The 21,704-nt window shown below is 35.2% G+C and overlaps 1 protein-coding gene across 1 annotated transcript in view; it reads left to right on the forward strand.

Moving 5' to 3' along the window:
- SEC63 (SEC63 homolog, protein translocation regulator) overlaps positions 1-21,704 on the forward strand; it is a 60,682-nt gene that overhangs the window by 28,245 nt on the left and 10,733 nt on the right. The window contains exons 6-14 of the mRNA XM_064649830.1: positions 829-887; positions 1,605-1,655; positions 4,204-4,312; positions 6,845-6,939; positions 9,636-9,768; positions 10,922-11,014; positions 16,558-16,712; positions 18,538-18,685; positions 20,446-20,528. Coding sequence (XP_064505900.1) covers positions 829-887; positions 1,605-1,655; positions 4,204-4,312; positions 6,845-6,939; positions 9,636-9,768; positions 10,922-11,014; positions 16,558-16,712; positions 18,538-18,685; positions 20,446-20,528 — 926 coding nt within the window. The remainder of the gene's footprint in view (positions 1-828; positions 888-1,604; positions 1,656-4,203; positions 4,313-6,844; positions 6,940-9,635; positions 9,769-10,921; positions 11,015-16,557; positions 16,713-18,537; positions 18,686-20,445; positions 20,529-21,704) is intronic.

The following is a 21,704-nucleotide window of genomic DNA, read 5'->3' on the forward strand; positions in this document are numbered from 1 at the left end:
TGTCCTTATTAAAGGCATTACTCATTGATACCTGCTAGTACTGAGGAAAGCGTGTTGTTTTCCTTTTAAGCAGGTTCTAGAAATCTGTAGTCTTTTTTTTTTTTTTCTTCCACGCCTTCGTTTCATAGAACTTTCAGTATTGGGAAAGATAATGTTTGCAAAATTTAATTTATTACCACTAAAGTGTCTGAAGACAAGCTATTTTATGCTATTCTGCATTCAGATCTGAATGCCGCAGATGTTACTGTTGGAGAATCATGTCTTCCCCTTTGTGCAGCCTAACTCCTTTTGAATTGAAAAATGTTCCTTTCTCTTTCATATCCATCACACAGAAATTTGAACTGACAGAGGGTTTTGTGTTTACAATTTACATCTTAACACACTTTCCTAAAGGTACAAACTAATAAAACTTCCCATAGAAGTCATTTACTCAGACTGTTTTCATGTGTTTACTGAACTATATGTATTCAAACTGCTGAAAACTCTGCAAAGTTAAACTCATAAATCTTTCAATCTGTGTAATCTTTTTTTTTTTAAATAGAGAGACAATATTTATTAATATATATTTCACTGCAATATGTTAAGCTAAAATATTTGGTATTTCAGATGTTGTATTTAAGTCTTGTTATTTTATTGCATACTTGAGTGTGTTTCTAATAAGTTTCTTGATTTTGCTATATTTGTTAAATTTTTGCTTATTGAAGTGGTAAACATGAAGATTTTTTGTAGGTTGGTTGTTTTGTTTGTTTGTTTGTTTGTTAGGCATAATGTGACTTTAGCATTGTTCTTTAATATTTTATAGTGAATTTATTTTCTTTCATCCTGCAGCCACAAGCTTTGGTATAGCTTTGCCAGCTTGGATTGTGGATCAGAAAAATTCAATTTTGGTGAGTCAGCTTACTTAGCTTAGGATTTTAAGGTGAACTTTCAAGTGTTCACCTTAAAACGTTTGTGCCTCATACTGCACATTTTTAGTCTTAACACGTAGTTAATAATACTTTGGTCCAAATGCATATCTTTGAAGCAAATTTCAAGAGTCATAAGTATTAGAGTAGCTTAAATCTAATGTTTGAGAGTATTAATATGCTTGGAAGGGTCTTATTCCAATGATAATGAGGCTGTACTATGGTCACCCCTGTTACAAAGTGTGTATTTGCTGTTGCAAGAAAACACACATGGAACTGTTTCCTAGGTTTCTGTAGTTGCATTTGGTTTGCTAGTGATGCTATAATCATACAGGGACTAAATGTTGTATCTGTTGCATTTGTTGCTCTAAGGTATTTGGCTTAACCACTTGATTTCTTTTAATCATTCCTGTCCACTGCATCACAGTTTAGCTGCCAACTTTTTAATTATTAAAGAAACTGTCCTGAGACAATGCATGAATCATTTAAAAGATTACTCACACTAAACTGATACTCCTTATTTAAACCCTACCCATCTAATTATATTACTTGTAAGTTGTTCTTCAGAAATGATGACAGGTATTATGCAATAAACTTGCATTAATTTGTAGTAGGCTTGTGGTAATAATACTTGACTGTGTTTTAGAATAAAGATTAAACAGGTACCTAATGCAGTGTGTTTCTTATTTTTTCCTCTAGGTTTTGTTTGTATATGGATTAGCATTTATGGTTATTCTTCCAGTTGTTGTGGTAAGTATTATCTGATTAATATTCTACCCTCTGTAAGCAAGCAGTAAACAAAGCTGTCTTGGATATAGAGTTGCTAATTCTTCCCTTTCATGGAGGGAGAGTGCAAGTGAGCCTTTTTTTAATGCATGTGTTTTTTTTATTGTGAAAAAAGTGTAACTACTGTAGAGTTTCCAGAAAAATGCAGTGCCATGATAGAGAGGGAGCTGCAGGGAAAATATTAGATATCACAAAGGTTACTTAGTTATGTAATCTGTCTTGTATCTTCTTTCATTCGTCTGAAGAAAATTAATATCAGGGGATGAGCTCAAGAGGATATTCAGTGGTGTTACAGTAGAGCCAAGACTGAGATGTCTGTAGCTGGTGGTGCTAGAATAATTACTGCATGTGGAACAGGTTGTTGATTTGATTTCTCCTGGCTCACTTTGTTTTCATAACTTCAGTTTTTATTGATCTTCTGTACATCATGAGATGTCTGCCCTTGAGATTTCTTTGTGTGAGGAATCAATTGCTAGATGAGTGTTATTTCAGGGATTGGGTTTGCCCTACAGTACTGCTTTTGAACAATGTCCCTTATCCAGTGATTGTGCATTTGGGGTATGGCATGAAGAAAGACTCAGAAAATTGACACCCAAAACCCTTCATGTTCTGGGGAAGAAGACTTTCATTTGAGAAAGTGTCCTGAGGTCTTGGCAGCTGTATGCATCAATGTGTGCGGAAATTCAGCCAGACATTATCCCTTCACTTTGAGAGTCTTTCTGCGTAATTGAAGATTTAGTGTAGAAAATTGCTGAAATCACCACATTCAAGTTGTTGAATAAGATGTCTAAAATCCAGGGTGCAATGTCTACCTGTTTTTCATGCCTCTCCTTTTAGGTTTCAGTTGGTGTCTGTTGATGCTTTTTTGCATGCATGTACTTTTAGTGATTTATACCAGGTTTATCGTAGCTCAAGTGAAAGTGAACATCCTTTGTGTTGGTACAAAGAAATGTTCTGAGCACAGAAAAAATAATTTGCCTCTTCTTGCCCCATACCAGATGTAGAATTCTACATTCAGACTTGTCACCGTAAATTTCTTTTATAGTCAGTGAAGAGGAATAGTCATTTTTATGGAGCAAGTTATTTTATCATTTCATTCTAAAGTAGACATACAAGATGATTCATGCCTTTAATGGGCCCCTTTCTCTTTTATGAATCAATAAAGAAGTGGAAGTTGACGACAGTGTAGTCATCCTATAGTTGATAGACAACTAAAATAAAGTAAGGCTGCTTGGATCCTTTGAATCCAGATCAACAAAAAGGAAAATACTGATATGTAGTTCTTTCCAGACTCCACTGACCTAAATAATATTCTGTATATGAGGTAAGAGACATGAGCTACATCAGAAGCAGTTAGGGCAGCTTCTTTCATGTAGATTTGGACTAGCTGTAGTTACTTTTTTCTTCCAATATCTGTGCTTAGATAAAAATTTGATATCTGTGAGATTGTAATCGAAATTTTTCTGCAGAAAAACTTTTTATGAAGTTGTGTACTGTTTTGTGTCAGGGTTCATCTATTCATAGAAGAATCAAACTTAATTTACTGAGAAGTTTGTGGGGAGCCAGTCTTATAACATTTCCTAAATAATTAAGTAGATTGCACAGTTCTTGCTATAGTTGCCTATTAAATTAATAGTAGTAAGCATCACTTACTATTTTAATGCTTGTTCTCTTCCCTTATGGTAAACTTAACAACAGATTGAGAAGTATCTTCAAGGTTTTTTCTCATGTTAAGTGAGCTTTGGTTACAGGGAGAAGTTTAATAAACAGACTGCAGTTTATAACCCATCACACCATTTTTCTGAAAATATATTACAGAGTGCAATCACTATAGAGTGAGTTCCATAATTTCAGGCACTGGTGTAATGCTAGTTATTCAATTCTTGGAGTGTTGCTGAAGGTTTGCAAAACTTTTTCTGTCTAAGGCAAATGGCTTAATTCTGAAAATGTACAGCAAGAACACTGTGCCGCCTCCAGATTCCTCTTCTCAGAAGTGTTTTCTGATTAGATTATTTAATTTTTTTTTTTCCAAATTTTCTCATAGTGAAATAAATCTCATATTTGTTCTTGGTTTGGCCTTGGTCTGACTAAAGTGAGTTTGATTTGAATGCTGTGTTGCACTCTAAGGAGTTACCATGTATATAGAGAGTGGTAAATCTTATGATGATTTACTGAGGATTTACTCTTTAGTGAGTTCACTAAAACAACATCAGAAATAACCAAAGCCGTGTATATGTGTGCAGCTTTATATCCTTGGGGGAATTCCCTAGGCTAGAGGTCATCCAAAAACATATAGCATCAGATTCTCTCAGATGAATTTATCACTGTGCTTTTAAAATTTGTGTCAGCAAATATTTTTTGTCATTTCCCTCTCCTTTCGGAAATTCAATTGGCCTTAACATTGGTAAAGTCAGTTGGGCTGAGTTACCTGATTGTCAACAGACATGAAGTCATCCAGTTTTGTTGTGTTTCCATATATCTGACATTGGCTTGTTCTTGTTGAATGTCTCAGGGTTCCTGGTGGTACCGATCAATACGATATAGTGGAGATCAGATTCTCATTCGGACAACTCAAATATATACATATTTTGTCTATAAAACACGGAACATGGACATGAAACGTAAGTAAAAGACATCTTGCAATGCCAGTGTGTTCATCTGGAAATGTCAGTCTGCTGATTTTTAAATACTCCTACTTTATAAGCCTTTGTTAGGTTAAAATAATGGTTCTGGTTCTTCTAGAGTGTTTTTAAAACTTCATTTTGTTTCAGAGGAAGAGTACTCTGTAAGAAGACTTAAGTATTTGGGAGAGGGAGTTGTATAGATCTATATTTATGTCCATCTATACATTAAAAAAAAGAAAAAAGGATATTGCATGTTGGGAAAAACATGCTGACCTTCCTGTAGCCCTCAGTTACTACGTGGCCACTAGAAGCCAACCTCTATCTGTGTGGATTTTTCTGTTAGTGTAACAAAATAGGCTTTGGGAATTTTCTAGGGGCTGTCAGAAAAAATTTATATTCATAAAGAATGAAATAGCATTTCTGGTTCTCTATTATTACTTGTTATATTAGAGCTAAATTTCTGATTAAAAATTTTGCTATCAATTTCATGTTAATTTATTACTTGTTTGTAGTTTTCAATGTACTTATTTTTCTTCTCTACTCACTTTTAAAGGAATTAAAACCCCCTTTTTCTGGGGAAATCTGTTGATGCATTATGTTGGTGCAGAATTTTACCTTTCGATTTGGGGGCTGGCGTGGCCCTGAAGAATCAGCATAGTACTAGATAGTTCTAGATTGGATTTAACTAGATTGCTTGCTTAGAGCAATTGAAAAGTAGAGTAGAAGAGTCCCCAAAACCTTCTAAAAAGGTTCATTAAAATATTTTCTTACTCCTTTGAATTGCACTGTTGTTCAACTTTAGATTTGCTGGAAGAGTGCTGAAATCTGCTCTTTGATACATCCTTTTCCTACTGAGCAGAAGTGCTTCACAGACAATCCAAGAGGTGTAGGAGATAAGAGTATGGAAATATGTTAGCCTTCTACTCACAGCACACATGGATTTATGTGTGGGATTAGTTCAGACCAGTTTATATTCTTTATAAATCTTATTCTTTATAAATCTTATTCTTTATAAATCTTATTCTTTATAATCTTATGCTTTTTTCTCTCTCCAGCTAGGTGAGAAAGGAGGAATTGGGAGAATAGGTGAGACGTTAGAAGCTTAGGGAGATCACTTCAAACCTGGTCTCTTCTTTCTCCAAACTTGTTGTCAACAGTAGATTATTTCATGTTGAACCTTGCTCAGAACCATAGCTTCGAGGCTTGCCTTATCTCTCCTACAGATTTGGTTAAAAAGCCAACTCCAGGTTTAAGTGGCCTTATTTAAGGACTTAACACTTTCAGATAGTCCTGGAATCAGAGGCAGGTCAGGTTTCTTTACACTGAGGTCTGTTGTGCAGTCTGAATTAAAAATGAGGTGCAGCTGAGGTGGCTTAGACAAACCATGCAGTGATCAGGTAAGGCTTGGTTGTGAATTCCACAGTGGTGTGGTATCAGTGAAAAACTCAGGGCTTAAACCTGGGCAAATGTAGTCAAACTGGGCTAGCGAAATGGTGGGACAGGCCTGCATGACTTGCCTTCTTTAAGGTATTTTTTCAGGCAAACTGTTTAAAATTTCCATTCCTGAGGATCCACAGTTGTTGATCTTAAATAATGAGAAGATATTTATAGTTGTTTGAAACTCTTCAATATGCTTTGCTCAGGAAGTGAATAGATAATCGAGGACGGAAATGAAAATTGATGCTCAGGGAACTTGACTCATTTTTAGTAGCTGGAATTCACTGGGCACTGCAAGTAGGCATAAATAACTTTGATTGCTCAGAAGAAAACTTGCTCAAAATTTAAGAAAGAAACTTGAGTAACTATTGCTGAAAATGTTATTTTAACTGGAGCAAATGATTCCCTGAGCTTTCTCTGACTGTCTATGGGTGAGGGGTCTTAGACGTTCATGAGCGGACTGATGTTACGGTGGGACTAAAATACCCAGTTGTGTAGGACTTTTGTCTTAATTACATGACAGATTGTTTTGAGTTAGTATGAATTTTCCTAATCACATTAGGAAAAGAGCAGTCCCTCATCTCTGTGCAATTTTTTGCAGGGATATTTACTGAACTGCTTTAAAAGAATTTTTTGGGGTGAATTTTCAATGCTTACTGAACAGAAAATTGAGTTGAAATTTTATCCTTTCTGCCTCCCCCTTCAGTACACATCATCATACTGCTGCAGACATATGGATTGCTTGGAGGAATGGTTCTGTGAGCATGCAGTAGTAGTCAAACTGCTTTGCAGTGATGTCTGCTAGTCCTAAAGAAGCCTAATTTTGTTTTTGTGAAGACATTTAGTGTCAAATGCTGGACTTGATGCCGTGCAAAATGGAGCATTGAGTGATCTCCTTTGTCTCGTGCCAGGCATTGATTCTTTCGTCCTTTGCCCTGTGGCAGTACTTACTGATGCACTAGAGAATGTGGGTATTCATGGTTGTTGGAGGAAGAGTGGGAGTAAGTTTTATGGCTGAAGGTTCTGAAGAATCAGTCAATGGCTTAGGATGCTGTTGACATTTTCTTTGTCTGACTCCAATTATCTTTGCAGGGCTTATCATGGTTTTAGCAGGGGCATCTGAATTTGATCCTCAGTACAATAAAGATGCAACGAGCAGACCAGCAGACAACATCTGGATACCACAGGTCAGTTATATCAGAAGATGTTGAATAAATAACTGACACCTTCAAGGGAAGAGGGAGATGGTGCTTCTAGGTGACCAGCTGACAGAATTCAAGTTCTCAAAGCATTAATTTTACTGAGATATAACTGTATCCCTTTAGAAATAGGAATTAGAAGCTAGACTTGTTTTAAACTTTTTAAAAGAAAAGATAACATTAATTGGTACTAATGCTTATTTTAAATGGAATCAGTTTAGTATATAGACTGCTGGGTTCAGCTTTTGGGGAAGGGTAAACTAAATAAAAAATTAGAGTGTCAGTCCTTACAAATTTTGAGTACTGATATAAGGAGGTAATCACCCTTTGATAAGGTTCTTTTAAATCGTTACCACAGATCTAGTTGAGTATGTTAATACTGAAATAAAATTATTATCCAATGTCTGAATTAATAATGTCTTGAAATATTATAAAGATTCCTCCATGAATGTCTGTTCCCCTCTGGTTTCCTTTTATATTCATTTCCACTAGGTGTTTCCAACAGAGATGCCATAGTGCATACTGTGGCAAATAATTATTACTAGCAGAGTTTTAGGTAGTCTTATTTATCAGGAACTAACACTTGGCTTTTAAGAAGTTTAAAGCACAGTATCCAAATGCTCCAATGAAAATGTTTTGAATTGGCAAAAGGAGGGGAGGTAGTCTCACAGATGTAACCTTTTATGCACACAATTGAATTTTCTTACTGTAAACATATTTTCATGACCTAAACATAAAGAAAATAGACTGAGATACCTCTTTACTTAGTTGTCTTTGTCTCTTTTACAAATTCTTTATGATGCTGTAGACTTGAAGAGTAGGAAATGGAAAGGTGAGGTTTTTCAGCAGTCGTGGCAAAAGATTGGAAAAGATCACCTTGATCATCAGTTCTTTTCCCATGCTGTTGCAAGCACTGGCATTTTGCAAGCCCTTTACATTTAATCATTCATTATTTAAAAGGCAGTCAAGTCTCCTATAACCATATCCTGCTGAGAAGCTATTCCAGAACTTGCCATTCTAGTGGTTAGGAGTCTTGTTTGTGACCAATTTATAGCCTTGGTTTCTATCATCACTATTCTGGACTCAAAATGATTCTTGCTGTCTGTCCTCAATGCATCTATAGACAGAAGCAATAGCCCATTAGTTATCTTTTTGTCTTTATTTTGCTAAACTGGAAAAGCTGCTGTCTTTTACTCCCCTCTGTTCCAAAAGGGTCTTTATTTCCCTCCTCCTACTGCATGCTGAAAGGGGTACTGTTCCCCGGCAATATATTTCTAACTTTTACATTATTTTTAATTTGCTTAGACTTTTCCACAGTTTTCTATGTGAAGTCTTAGCAGTGCCTTCGTCAGTGGCATCGAATACTGTTCCTGTATTTCTGCAAGGAATAGCTTTCAGTATACTGTTGTCCACAACTGTTTCATATGGTGGTTAATACAATTAGAGGGGGATCTCAACATTTTCTGGATTTCCCTTGTCATAGGGTGTCTCTGTTTTCCAGCTAACAGGCTTCTGTCTTTGAGCTGCAGTTCTTGTTAGTATGCACATTTATTGCATTTTATACCATTGGATTTTGTTCCCTTTCTAAAGCTCCAGTAATCACTGTCATCTATGTTCTGGGGTTTTTTTCTGAATATATGGCAGTACGATTCTCTGAAGCATCAATACAGAAGGGTATTGCTAATAATTTTTGCTAGTGTATGCTTTTGGGGCCATCATCATTGTTGCCATTTTTATTTCACTATTTTACCCTCAACACAGTATTGATAGTTTTTACAAAGTTTTCTTATCATTTTTATTTCACTATTTTATCCTCAACCAAGTATTGATAGTTTTTACAAAGTTTTCTTATCAAAGTTTTACTACTCTTGGTCTAGTGTTATACCAGGATGTTCTTAAGATCTTTTTTCAAGAGTGAGGAAGACTGGTCAAAGGTTATTGTAGCTTAGCTGTTGATACCCAGACTTCTTGGCTGGAGATTTTGAAATCTCTATCTCTCCTCAGGTAACCTTTTGACCTAAAAAGTGAAACTTCTGGGCCATATATTGGTGCTACTTTATCTAAGCTCCTGTTACTCAGACCTATTTGAGCTGTGGGTCTTGGTCAGGTTGGGATCAAGAAAGGTCATCCTGAATAAAGAACACCACGCTTTTTTCAAGTTGGTGCAGTTTATAAGCAAGTTAAAATACTTGATCTTCAGCCTAAGGGATTTCAGGCTTATAAACCTCCTTCCTGTGATAACTGAGAGTGTTTCTGGGGAGGTTTGCTGTGTCTTAGATGGGTGAAAGGTCTCAAGGTCATGCTGTTGCTTGTGTGTATCGAGTTTAATGTAAATACCTTAGAAGTATGGTTGAGTCTAGTAAACCTTGGCAATAAGTTGAGATTTAAAAAATATTTGTCTACCAATACAAATTTACTTAAAGCTATTCAAGATAAGTTTCTTACTACCCCCTTTTATCCCCCCTCATTTCCACATTGAAACAATGCATATAAAGACACTTCTTTACTTTGTGGAGCTGGGTTGTGAATAAAAAGGGTAAATGTTTCTCTCTACAGAAATTTCCAGGGAAAAGTTACTTAAAGGCTTGCTTTTGTGAACATATCTTTTTTTTCCTTGTAAACTGTCTTGTATTTGCTTCTCTTTAGCAACAAAATAGCTGTTTGTGTTTGACTATTTATTTTAGCTAATCAGAGAAATTGGTGGCATAAATTTAAAGAAGAATGAGCCTCCTCTCACCTGCCCTTACAGTCTGAAAGCCAGAGTTCTGTTGTTGACTCATCTTGCCCGGATAAAAGTTCCTGAGGTCCTCGAAGAAGGTAATGGCTTTTCCCCTAATCAGATATTGTTGGAAACAGAGCAAGATGTGGCATGCTACAGTACTTATGATTCTTGTCCATTAAAGAGTTGAATGGATCTCTGCTTAATAGCCTATATGCAGGGTACTTAGTTTTTCAACTTTAGTGACTCTTTGGAACATTTACTTAGCATTTACTCGTTCTCATGGCAGCCCTGTAATACTGATATCTTGTTTTTTAATGCCTTTGGCTGCAAATGGCTTAGATAAACTTTTTTTATCTTTGTAATAGGGAAAAGGTAAAACAAATGAAGTTTTTTTGCTTTTCAGAGCAAAGAAATCCAAGACAAGCATAATGCTGCTCTCTATAACATTTCCATGTGTGTTTTTGGCGTTTTTTAGCCCACTCTGTGAAACAAAGATGATAAGATGAGAACTATCTAATAGTTACCTGAGAGCTTCAGTTTGTGTTTTGGAATTTTTTGTACTTGTAAATATTCAAAATGTAATGTTCCTAAGTGCAGTTCTTAAGTTTAAACCATGAAAGTCATTGTTTTAGGCTGAGAGATGTTCTACATTTTAGTGCAAATAAAAAAAACCCAAACAAAAAACCCCCGAGCAAAACAGGGAAGGTGCTTTGGTTCAAATTTTTCAGTTTCTTTCAAAAGAAAAATAATCAGTCTTACGTAGTCATGAAAAATGTCTCATCTTCCTTGCCAACTTAGTTACTGTTTGTACTTACAGCTTCACAGAACTGTATTCAAAAGTAGTTGCTCCTTCACAAATAATGTTTTTCCCCAAATGGGTGTTTTGCTTAAAATTTAAAATTCTTTCTTTTAACTCGTGATTACTTAGAGAATTCATGCTATTTTAGTATGACTGGTAAATTGTCAATGCCATCCTGTTGCTTTTCTTAGTAGGATCTATTAAGTATTTCTTCATTTGGTGTGGAAGCTGGTATACAATATTTGTTTTCTCTTAGCACTTGCTTATTCCTGTTTTGTGGAGAAATGCTGCAGATGGATGTGTCAGTGAGCATAAAGTGGTATTTTCAGTAATACAAGAATGAGTAGGAGTGAAGACCACACCATTAAATGTCCAGTTCATGTAAACTGTCTAATTTTTTTTTCCCCGTAAAGTAGTACAGCATAATTGCAGCCAGTTTTATCTTGCAGATCAGCAGTTTATCCTTAAAAAGAGTCCTGCACTACTTCAAGAAATGATTAATGTGATCTGCCAACTAATAATAATGGCTCGAAGCCGGGAAGGTAAGAAAAGAAACTATAATTAAAACCAGTAAATATGTTTCTTCGTTGTAATACTTCATAAAGTCTTTGGTTCTTGTGGGAAAATTAACCTGTGATATTTAGAAATGCCTAAATGCACTTTTGCTCCTTTTATTGTAATGAGAGAGTTCCCTATTTTGAGGATTGAAATGCTGCTGCTGCTGCCAGGCTTTGCTCTGAAATCCTGAGTATGTGTGTTCTGCATGTAATTAATTCAATAAAGTTTCTCCTTAAATGCAATTGAAAACGTTTTCTTAAAGATCTGATGCATTTTTAGCAGCAAAGCACTTAGTATAAGACCTGTGTTCATCCATCTTTCCATTTGCACTTTTACAGTTTTTCCCTCTTCTTGCGAGTGCCACTTCTTTTTTAGATCATTTCTTTGCAATTACTTCATTGTTTGTTGCTCATATTTCTCCATTTCAGGATTCTATACCATTTAGCCTGCTATGTAGTTTTACTCTGAACTTGTAGGGCAGGTGATAAGCTGTAATTGCCATAGACATTACAATTTAATTGAAATGTAATATTTAAGCTTTTTTCTTTTCAATGTAAAAGGTCAATTGCTCTGAAGGTAGTTGCTTGCAATGTAAAGAAGCAAAGACTTGGATATCATTCCTTTATTGCAACAAAGATAGGCAAGGCTTTTTTTTTACCCCAAACCACTGACCATTTTGTTTGCTGTCAAACAGTACATATTGGTTGAACTTTACTAGACTAAAACTCCTTTAATGAGCGTTAATAGCCTCCTAACAAGAACAGTTTTGGGAAAGATATTTCCTAGCACCACTGCAAGTGGTGGTGGAAGTTGGGCTTCTTAACAAAATAAAGTGTGAGAGGGGACACGAGCAGATAAGGATGTTGTGTCAAATGTAGGTGTGCCTTTTTTGGTCTGTATAGTACTTTATAAAAATACTTGAACCTTTGATACTGTAAAATACTTCAAAGCTCTGAAAGATGTCTTTTAAGATGAACTATGTATGTATTTGTAAATGCTTGTTTTCTTTTGTGCAAAATGAAACCAAAATAATACAGCCAGAAGCTTATTTTATGCAACTGGAAGTCTTGAAAAATTAAAAATACCTGTAGTTCTTCTAAAAGCTGAAATAAGATGCTGAGCGTAGTACAGAATACATGATATACCTTGCAACTTAAATGACCTCCAAGTAGGTGTGTTCTTCTCCTCTAGTTCTGAACGTACATGGAGATAGCTTTTTAATATGAGAGTAAAATGATCATTTATAGATGCAGTGTTTTTAATAAATTGCTTTAAAGTTCCAGAAAATTTAGATTTTAGAGTAAATTGAAGTAAAGAAACAGTTTTTTGGAAGACAGTAGTGTAAACTAATTTTCTGTTTGCATGTAAAATGGAAGTGATGGTTATTTATAAACGAAATCTGAACAACCTCTACTGCTAACAATTTCTAGAGATCATCATGATCTCTTGCAGCCTCAGTGAGTCTGTGAAAGTGGAAGAGAATTTATAGCTGTCATTATGTACGGTAGATTTGGGAAAAAAAGTAGGAATGTATCATAGGTATAGTGGAGGACTTGTTGGGTATTTCTTAACAGCTTTTCTCAACATTATTTCCGAAGTTTGAAAGAGGCAGTATTCAGAAATTTGGTCTTTGATCTAAAGCAAAATCACTGCTTTTACTATTTATCACTTAGCAAATGTAACACATTGACCCTATTTTTGATGACTTTACATGTAGAGAGAACTTTGCTGCCCTGCTAACTGTTGTTGGGAAACAACTGGAAATTGTAAATGTTTGGTTTTGTTTAGTTTTTTTTGTTGGGATGGATTTGGGTTTGTTTCCTTTTTTTTCTGTTTTTGTTTGTTTGTTTGTTTGTTTTTTGTTGTGGTTGTTTTGATTATTTTTTATGATATGAGTAAAATTGAAGTTAGATTTTAAAATTTTTGAGAGACTATTTTGTTTAAGTTCGTGTATATGCCAGCATAATTTTAAGTAGCTTAAAACTTTACTGCAGATGTTTATGGGGTTAGTTTTAATTTTCACTTAAATCAGCCTTAACATGGTACAAAAAGTTATCACATTTTATAAGTAGCCGTAGTTTTTCAGCAGACCTGATCTGTGAAAATACAAAGATGATGGCATGTGTTAATACTATCTAAAGAAAAATTTTGGGGGCAGATCTTACTTCGTGAAACCTAAATTGGTGGTGGGATAAGGAGTCTCATTTTGTGCTGCATTTGTGTCTTTCAAATACCCTGAATTGTTTTTGTATCTGCATCCATTTATGAATACTTTGTAATCCAGTCTTTTGAAGAAAAGCACTTGGGATGACTTTTCACCATCTTGGCACTTTGCTTTGTGGCATCCATTGCTTGCAACCACTGTTCTGTGGCAGTTAACTGATGACTGATAATCAGCAGGTCTGAATTATTTTCATGGCTTCTTTGAGATCATCTTTAAGTATGATAAGTAGATAGCTGTGTTGTCAAGTGAGGGATTTCACTGCCAAAAACATAGAATGTTCTCTTCTGCAGAGAAGTTAGGCATCAGTTCAGCTGTCCAATCAAGGCACATTCCTTAATTCAAGTTGGAAGCTGCAGTGTAATGTAGAGGTTGTGGTTTAACCCAGGTGTATACCATTCCTTCACAAGCAATTATAATTTGCATTTAAATTTGTGTTTGACTACTTTGATGTCATATATTGGGTTTAGATAAGGAAGAAATTCTTCCCTGTGAGGGTGGTAAGGCACTGGCCCAGAGAAGCTGGGGATGGCCCATCCCTGGAAGTGTTCAGGGCCAGGCTGGATGGGGCCTTAAGCAACCTAGTTTAGTGGAATAGGAAGGGGGTTGAAATCAGATCATGTTTAAGGTCGACCCAAACCATTCTCTGATTCTGTATCTTTGGATGATTTTATAACGTTAGATTAAAGGTCATCCTTTATTGTGCACATTGACAATCAGGAGATGTCAAAATGTGTACAGAAAAGGCATTAATTTTATGGCAGGGGCATCTGGGGGATGTTAAAGGCTACACTCTTCTCAGGAAATAAAAAGACCTGTGTTCTTTTCATGAAACCAAAATAATATTTTCCAACTTTTGTTGAAATATTTTTCTACTGTCATATGGATGATGGGTCAATCCTTTAAGAAAGAGAATATTTTCTGCTCTGTCTAGTGCTCTGTGGTCTCAAAGCTGTAGGTAAATTTCCTGCAAAAGCCAGTTTGTCAGACAATATTTAGGATTCTTTTATTGAGTTGTTTTGCAGTGTGTTTTTTTTAATTTAAAAAATCCTGGGACTTTCCTTAGCAGCAGCCAAAAAATTTACAGGGAAGGTGAAAGATAGGTAAGAAGGAAAGTAAGTGTGGTGTTATTTAGTTGGAAGGTTAGTCTTTCTATTACTGCTTTTTTTTTTTTTTCCTGAAGATGGAAGTTACATCTTTCTCAGTTACCAATATATCTAGCCAGGTAGTTCCATTCCTGTGTCTGTTTGCATTGCATATAATCTTCACAGTATTTACTAACATTCTAGATTTACAAAAAAAATCCTGCCATGTAATTTCATTTGATAGCTGATTATATTTATAGCTTGTTGTAATTAGTGAAGAAATGGGAGATTTGAAAGGGAGAGGGGCAGGTGCAGAGGGAACAGTGATCTTTCATGTGCATTTAACATACCCTCATAGCTACTTAAAAAATTGCAGCAAGATAGTAAGTGGTGTAAAGGAAGAAGAAAACATACTGAACACATCAAATTTGGTTGTTTATTTTTTGTCAGATTTAGTACCTTTCATGTTTCCTCTTTTAAATGTTTTAAAATTAATTTAAACTTGCTTTTTATCAAAATACGTGGCCATTGGCACTTAAATATTTAGGAGTTGTAGCTTTGGTACCCTTTTGGTCAGGTGCAGGTAAAAAATAGCCTGTCTGCCTTCTCACCCAGGTGTCAGTAAATCCACTTTTATTTGCAACTCTAATTGCCTTCATAGTGTGCTGAGCTTGATCACACAGCCCTAGCAGAGTGGGCATACTCCTTCTGACCATTGGTCTAATTAATCTATTGAAAGATACCTCTGTGCCCCTGTGGTAGTGTCCCAAATATAACAACCAAATATGTCCATACCAAATATATGTATTTGTATACATAAATGAGTGTATTTCTGTATGTACACAGAGACGTTTGTATTTATGCTTATATTTATATATTTGTATGCAGAATATACCTGTAACAGTCAAGGTAATCAAAGGTTAATTGTTTCTCAGAAAAGGTTTTTAAGTATAGGAGAAAACATATGCCAATTATTAAATGAAATGACAGGCATCGTAAATTACAGGTGCCTTCTGTAATACTTGTTTAAAATGGCCTTCAGTTCTTTCATGTGCCACATGTAAGGTCAGAAAAAGATTTAAGTAGCTTAAATTCCGCGTGGCTCTCTGAAGAGGATCTAACTTCTTTTTATGTTTCATGGTAAAGGATATATAGAATGACCCAAACATGGCCAATTCTGGACTTGCAGCAGCTCTTGAGCTGCAGGGGAACTCTGAAATGATTTCTTTAAACAGGGTTTATGAGAGGTTTTATTCATGAATAGATGGTTGTCAAACAAAGTTATATAGCAGTATGTGTCTGCTTTGCTTTTTCATTTCTTTGGAGATGTGATGAAGAGTATTAAATTACTACTTGTCTTTTTGGTTGGTTTTTTTTTTGCCTCCTTTTGCTCTGTTCTAGCTAGGGCTTTCTCCTCATTTATGTGCAATGTGCAGATGATAATAATAATAATAATAATAATAATAATAATAATAATAATAATCTCCATTATGTGCAATGTAGGCCTTTTTGTACTTTAAAATATTAAAATAATTATATGTAATTTCTAAAGGGAAAGTCAAATAAGTCTTTACTCAAACACTCTTTTTAACCTTTGTAAATAAACCTAAAAGTCATGCGTTTGATATTTTTCTAGCTGTTCTTGCTGCCTTGTAACATAATATAATATGCTCTGCTTAGCTTCACTCATACATAAAGTTTTTTCTTTAATGTTACCTGTATGTTCATCTCTCAAGATGAAAATCTTATAAATAATGTATTATGTTGTAAAAGATTAATGTTTAATGATAAACTATAATTATATGCTTACAAAATAGAGCTAAACACATTATACAGACACACATATGTGTACAGACACAAATATAAGCCACGTTTGTTTTGATGCTGCAGTTTTTTTGCTTAATTGGTGGAGGTTTTATCTGTAATAATTGCATAGATAGAGTGTGCTGTTGTTCCCTGAGACAATGTGAGATGGAAGTCTTTCCCTTTCTTAGTGTTAGTTGTGACACTTAAGTAGAGGGAAGAAAATGTCTGCTGAGCTGTGTGATTGCAGTGAGAGTAAAAGGGCTGCCTGGTTAATTATGCTGAACATTTTAAATGTCTCTTTTGCTTGGGGGACTGAAAACAAGGTTTTCTGTGGCTTATAATACAAGTATACATTGTAAAAGTGTAAGAAGAAAAAAAAGTTTAAAATTATGTTGTTTGTTTCATTCTCCCCAAGAAAGGGAGTTCCGTGCTCCATCTTTGGGATCTTTGGAAAATTGCATGAAGCTTTCCCAGATGACAGTCCAGGGGCTTCAACAGTTCAAGTCTCCCCTTTTACAGCTGCCTCACATTGAAGAGGACAATCTTAGGCGAGTTTCCAATCATAAAAAGGTATAAAACTACAAATGATGCTTGTTAAGTTCTTAAAGTGCTTTCTGCTCCTTCTTGTACCTACTTTCCTGTAAGGAAGCAAGGTCATGAATTAGCTAAGAGAATAAAAATAGATTTATTTTGCAGCAATTCAATACAATACTTCCTAGATCTGTCTACTTTTTATTTCTTTGAAGTCCCTCTCAGTTAGGAGGTGGAAATTAAGATTAGAGATCTGGTAAATGTAAATAAGTGTAAAAGATCAGTCTATGTTGACCTCCTAAACAGAAGAAATTGAATTTCTTTATTAGTACAATGTAATGTCTCCTATTTAGTATTTTTCCAGAATGTGTCTGGAATATCCTACTGGGAGGTTTTTTTTTCGGCGTGGCTGGGGGTGAACAGGGGAAGCTTGTTTGGCCTTATATAATTCTTAATCTGTTTTGATAGAAAATAGATTCAGAAGCTTACACAGAGGTGTTCATAAAAGGAAAAAAAAAATCAATTACTGTAGGAAGTATTTCAGGTTTTGTGATCCATTCCATTTGACAGAGGGTGTCTTATAAAGCTATTGCTATGCAGTTGTAGTGGGGAAAGTGTTGGTATTTGTAGAATTTAAGGATGAAAAAGAATAGTCTTGTTTGAATACTTGCATGTGTTTCTTCACTTTGTTTTGCTGCCTGTCCTGTATTCAGACCTGCTTGCTGGTTTGACGCCAGTATATCTTCTACAAATGCCTGGTTAGAAACAAGCAGTTGTCTTCTACTAGAAGCTGTTGACTTTTCTGGTAGTTTTATTACAGTGGTTAATTTGGATAGATCTTGAAAATATCCTTTTTATCTGATGGAAGTTTTGTTTAGCTTTAACTACAGCCTTAGGGGGTGTTTAAATGCTTCTGTGTTACTGTGAAGACTAAGAATTCTTAGGTACTGCCTTTTTTTTTTTTTTTAATCCCTCTTGTTCATTAAATATTCAAGTAATGTTATCCTTTGGGTTAAGTAAAAGAACCATTCTCTTATAGGTATCATTAAACTCTTTTTAAATGCAGCCCTAAACTACAGGGACTGTAAAAAATATGCGATTTTAGATGTATTTTTTGACATGTGCAGTGTAACTTAAGTACAAAACCCAAGAATTTAACCGTGTTATAATTCCATCTGTCCTTGCCCTGAAAGAGGGAAGAGACCAGTTTATTAGGCTTTTTTGTACATGTTCCCATGCACTGAGCTCTTCAAAAATACAGTGCCCTAGATTGGAGGTATGATCAGTCTATCTGGATGCATGAAATTGTTTTTAATAAAGTATGTACCTTTATAGTGGTGAGGTAACCAAGTGTTCAAATCTGTGTTTTATCCCTTTAGCTCTGCTCTGCAAATCTTAAAAGGATTTGGTTTAGATTCATTTCCAGTTCAGTAAAAAAAAAAAAGTAACTTTTATTCAGCTGTTCCTGCTAATACAAATCTCAAAGCACTGAAGTACTCTATCTAAATAAAAAAACCTATTAGTAAGATTTCTTGACTCAACTTTTTAAAAAACCTGGCTGAAATAATAGTTTTGTAAGAAACTAAAAAGTGCCATTTCTAAGGGGTGACACATACTAAGGAACACATCAATGTTCAAAGCAGTGCTATTTAGTAGGTTTGAATGCAACTTCTTTGGTTTATTGTTTCTCAAAACATATGCTTGGTAGTTTCCTAAGGTGTGGGGTGTTTTATAAGAACAAATCAAGTGGTGTGTAAGTATTAGTAACGTGGGGACATGAGTGGTGTATTATCAAGAGTTTATTTGTGGACTGTGTTCTATGCTACCACATGACATCCTTTCCCTTTTTTTTTTTTCATTTCAGTATAAAATCAAAAGTATTCAGGATTTGGTGAGTTTGAAAGGCTCAGACCGTCGCAATTTACTGCACTTCCTAGAAGATAAGAAATATGAAGAAGTTATGGCTGTCCTTGGCAGCTTTCCATATGTCACTATGGATATAAAACCACAGGGTGAGTGGGAGGTGCTTTTGTTCTGTATATGTCACTCTTCTGACATTTTGATAGTCTGTTGGCAGTAGGCTTTTAGAGGATGCTGAAACACAACTCACTGTTATTTATGTGGCCTGGAAATTACATACTTTTTTGAGTGGCAGGTTCTTGTACATGAAATTTATAGTCTGAGGAGGTAAAGTACATTGAAACATTTCACGGATTCCCAAACCAGCCGTAGTTTCTCCTAAAGGAGTTTATCAGATATTTTGTCTGTTGTTTTAGTATTTCATGAGCAATGTGGAATTCTGGTTGAAATATCACTTTTATTAGCTATCTTTAAAAGTTGTGCTTATTCCAGAATTTCTGCTTAGCTTACTCCAGCATGAGGAGACATTTGTGAGATTTTGAGTTGGAGACCCTAGTGACTAAATATTCATGGGTTCCTTTGTGATAATCCTTGTATAGTTTTTATATCTGGCAGAATTTGTCTGTGCTATGCTTAGCTACCTTTTGTGTGCAGTTTCCATGAATGTATAATTCTCTCCCCCTCTGAAGATTAAATATATTATGCAGTTCATGTTAGGGAGCTTTGCAGTGGGAAGTGAATTGATTCTGCATTCTTCTTTCCTTTGTAGAAGATCAGTGCTAGTAAATGTGTGGTATTTGAAAGGTTGTTCTAATTCTTGTTTCTAGTTTATGTTGTTACTGTGATAGCATTGATCAAATTCAAAATGTGATGTGCTTTGTTTGGGTAGCCTGATTTGTATTTGCCTTATGCATAGTCCTCTGTGAGAAGCAAGTGTTAATGGAAATACCTGTTAAGGAAGCAAATGTCTCCTAATCTTGGTGTTTCTAAATGTTGTTTGTAGGTGTTTTTAAAAACAAATAAACAAAAGACTAGCACAGGATTGTGTACAGTCCTGTTAATCTGCTTAAAATTCAGTCTTGGAGTACCTTCCCATATTTTGGCAAACTCTCCTTTTCTGCCCATAGTCTTCATTTGTCACACAGCTGCACTCAGGTGTGGTATGAAGGATTAAACAATGCATATGCATTTCTGTTTAGCTCAGTATTACCATTATATAAAATACATATGTAAGACTAGTGAATATTAAAACTGCTTTCTCAGGGAGAAGTTGAGAGGGAATAAGTAAAATGTCTACCCTGGGATATAACTATTCCTTTCCAACCTGAGATCCTCCAGTTTATAGGTCAGAAATATAAACTCCTCAATGTCTGTCCTGCGGGGTTTATGTCTGATGTTTTACTTAAACTAATCATTGCTGTTCTTTTATTTTCGTTTGCCTTCTCCTTAAAAAAAGAATTAAATGCATGATTGTTAATGTGGCATTGAAATTGAGTTGTTAATCTTATGAAAGTCAGGAAAATGAAAATTACGATTCCCAGAACAAATATAACAGGGTCCCTTTGGTCATGTGCAGTATTTCATGTTTCTGAAGTTTTATGCTTTAATATATAATGCACAGTATTACAGGGTTATGGTTCCCACAGCAGCTATAACTTTGAATTTTCTAACTTTCATGCAATTAAAATTTCAAACTCAGTGTTGCAGTTTTATAGTTTGCTGAATTACCAACCCTCCTCCTAACAGTATATTTGAGGTTGTAAGAGACTTATTAAATAATATTTTGAAATTTTCTTTTGTTAAAAATTCTAGGATTTGTATGCTTATATTTAGAAGTAGCAGAAACAATGTTTAATGGAGAAAAAGGGTTTAAAGAAGTCTAATAGATGTGTTACTTTTCTTTTTACACTAGTTTTGGATGATGAAGACAGCAACAATATTACAGTAGGTTCTCTTGTCACTGTTCTGGTCACACTAACAAGACAGACCATGGCAGTAAGTATTAAGAATATTTGTTCTTTCAGGGTAACTGCAGGTATATGCTAGTAAACAGGCATTTATGCTTTTCAAGCTAGCATAATGTTTTATAAATATAACTGTAAAGTTAAGATTTGAAATTGAGAACTTGTGCTCTTAATCCTTCCTATGTTTTTGTTTCTGAGTGAGAAAGTTTTCCTGGAATAAAACCAGAATTCAGTCTGACCCGTTGCTGTTGTCTAGGGAATGGTAAAAGAATATGGCAAGTGATACTGCTCTGAGGTTTGTAAATAACAGGAAAAGAGACATTCAGAGACTTGGTTCTTGAACTAAAATGAAGTATTCACTCAAGTCCTTAGGACAGGATTTGATTTCACTTTATGTGGGCTCATAATGTTTCAAATCTCCTGGGTGTTTTAGACACTTTTATGAAAGAAATTCAGTCCAGCAGAATGCAGAATATACATAACTTAATATAGAGGAAGTACACCAGTGCCACCTGAAGAAAGTGGACTGCTGAATAGGTAACAGTGTGGCATAATCAAAATAATACTACACCCTAGTAGTTAAGCTTCTGACTTGTGCTTATTTTTGAGCTTAAAATGCAGTACTTTCTTTGAACAAAAAAACCTTAATGCACAGGAGCTAAACCAACTCTGACGTAACCAAGACTACGGTGCGGATTTTTTGCATCTGTACTAATCATATAATTGTCTAAGTAAACAGAAAGTCTGAGTTATGCCTCTAAGGTCAGGCACACAATCCATGAGTATTACAGTTGAAGATCGGACTCAAGCCAGTTCAGCCAACAGTCTCTCTATAAAAGTACTGTGTGCTCATGCTGTGGTAGCTGAGGGTACAGTAGGTAAAATGTAAAAGCACTGTATCACTGTGCTGGAATGAAAAAATGAAAGAACCCGAAAATTATGAGAATACTGGACTGTACTTAAAAATGAAGATGTCCAACAGCATATAGAAAACTCATTTAAGATGTTTCCTATGTGACCTCCACTAGGCAGTCTGACATTGAAATACAACTGCAAAACTAGAGCTAGCCTTTTGCACGATGCTTTTTTTTTTGCAGTGGTATCTCCTATTGCCATCTTTATATAAGACAGCTCCTTATGACTGTTTTGGTTTTGGTGGGTTTTTTTGATGGAATATATGTTTTGAAGAGAGAAATGCAAGAGAAAA

This window comes from Pseudopipra pipra, chromosome 3 (assembly GCF_036250125.1).
Source record: "Pseudopipra pipra isolate bDixPip1 chromosome 3, bDixPip1.hap1, whole genome shotgun sequence".
Classification (NCBI taxonomy): domain Eukaryota; kingdom Metazoa; phylum Chordata; class Aves; order Passeriformes; family Pipridae; genus Pseudopipra; species Pseudopipra pipra.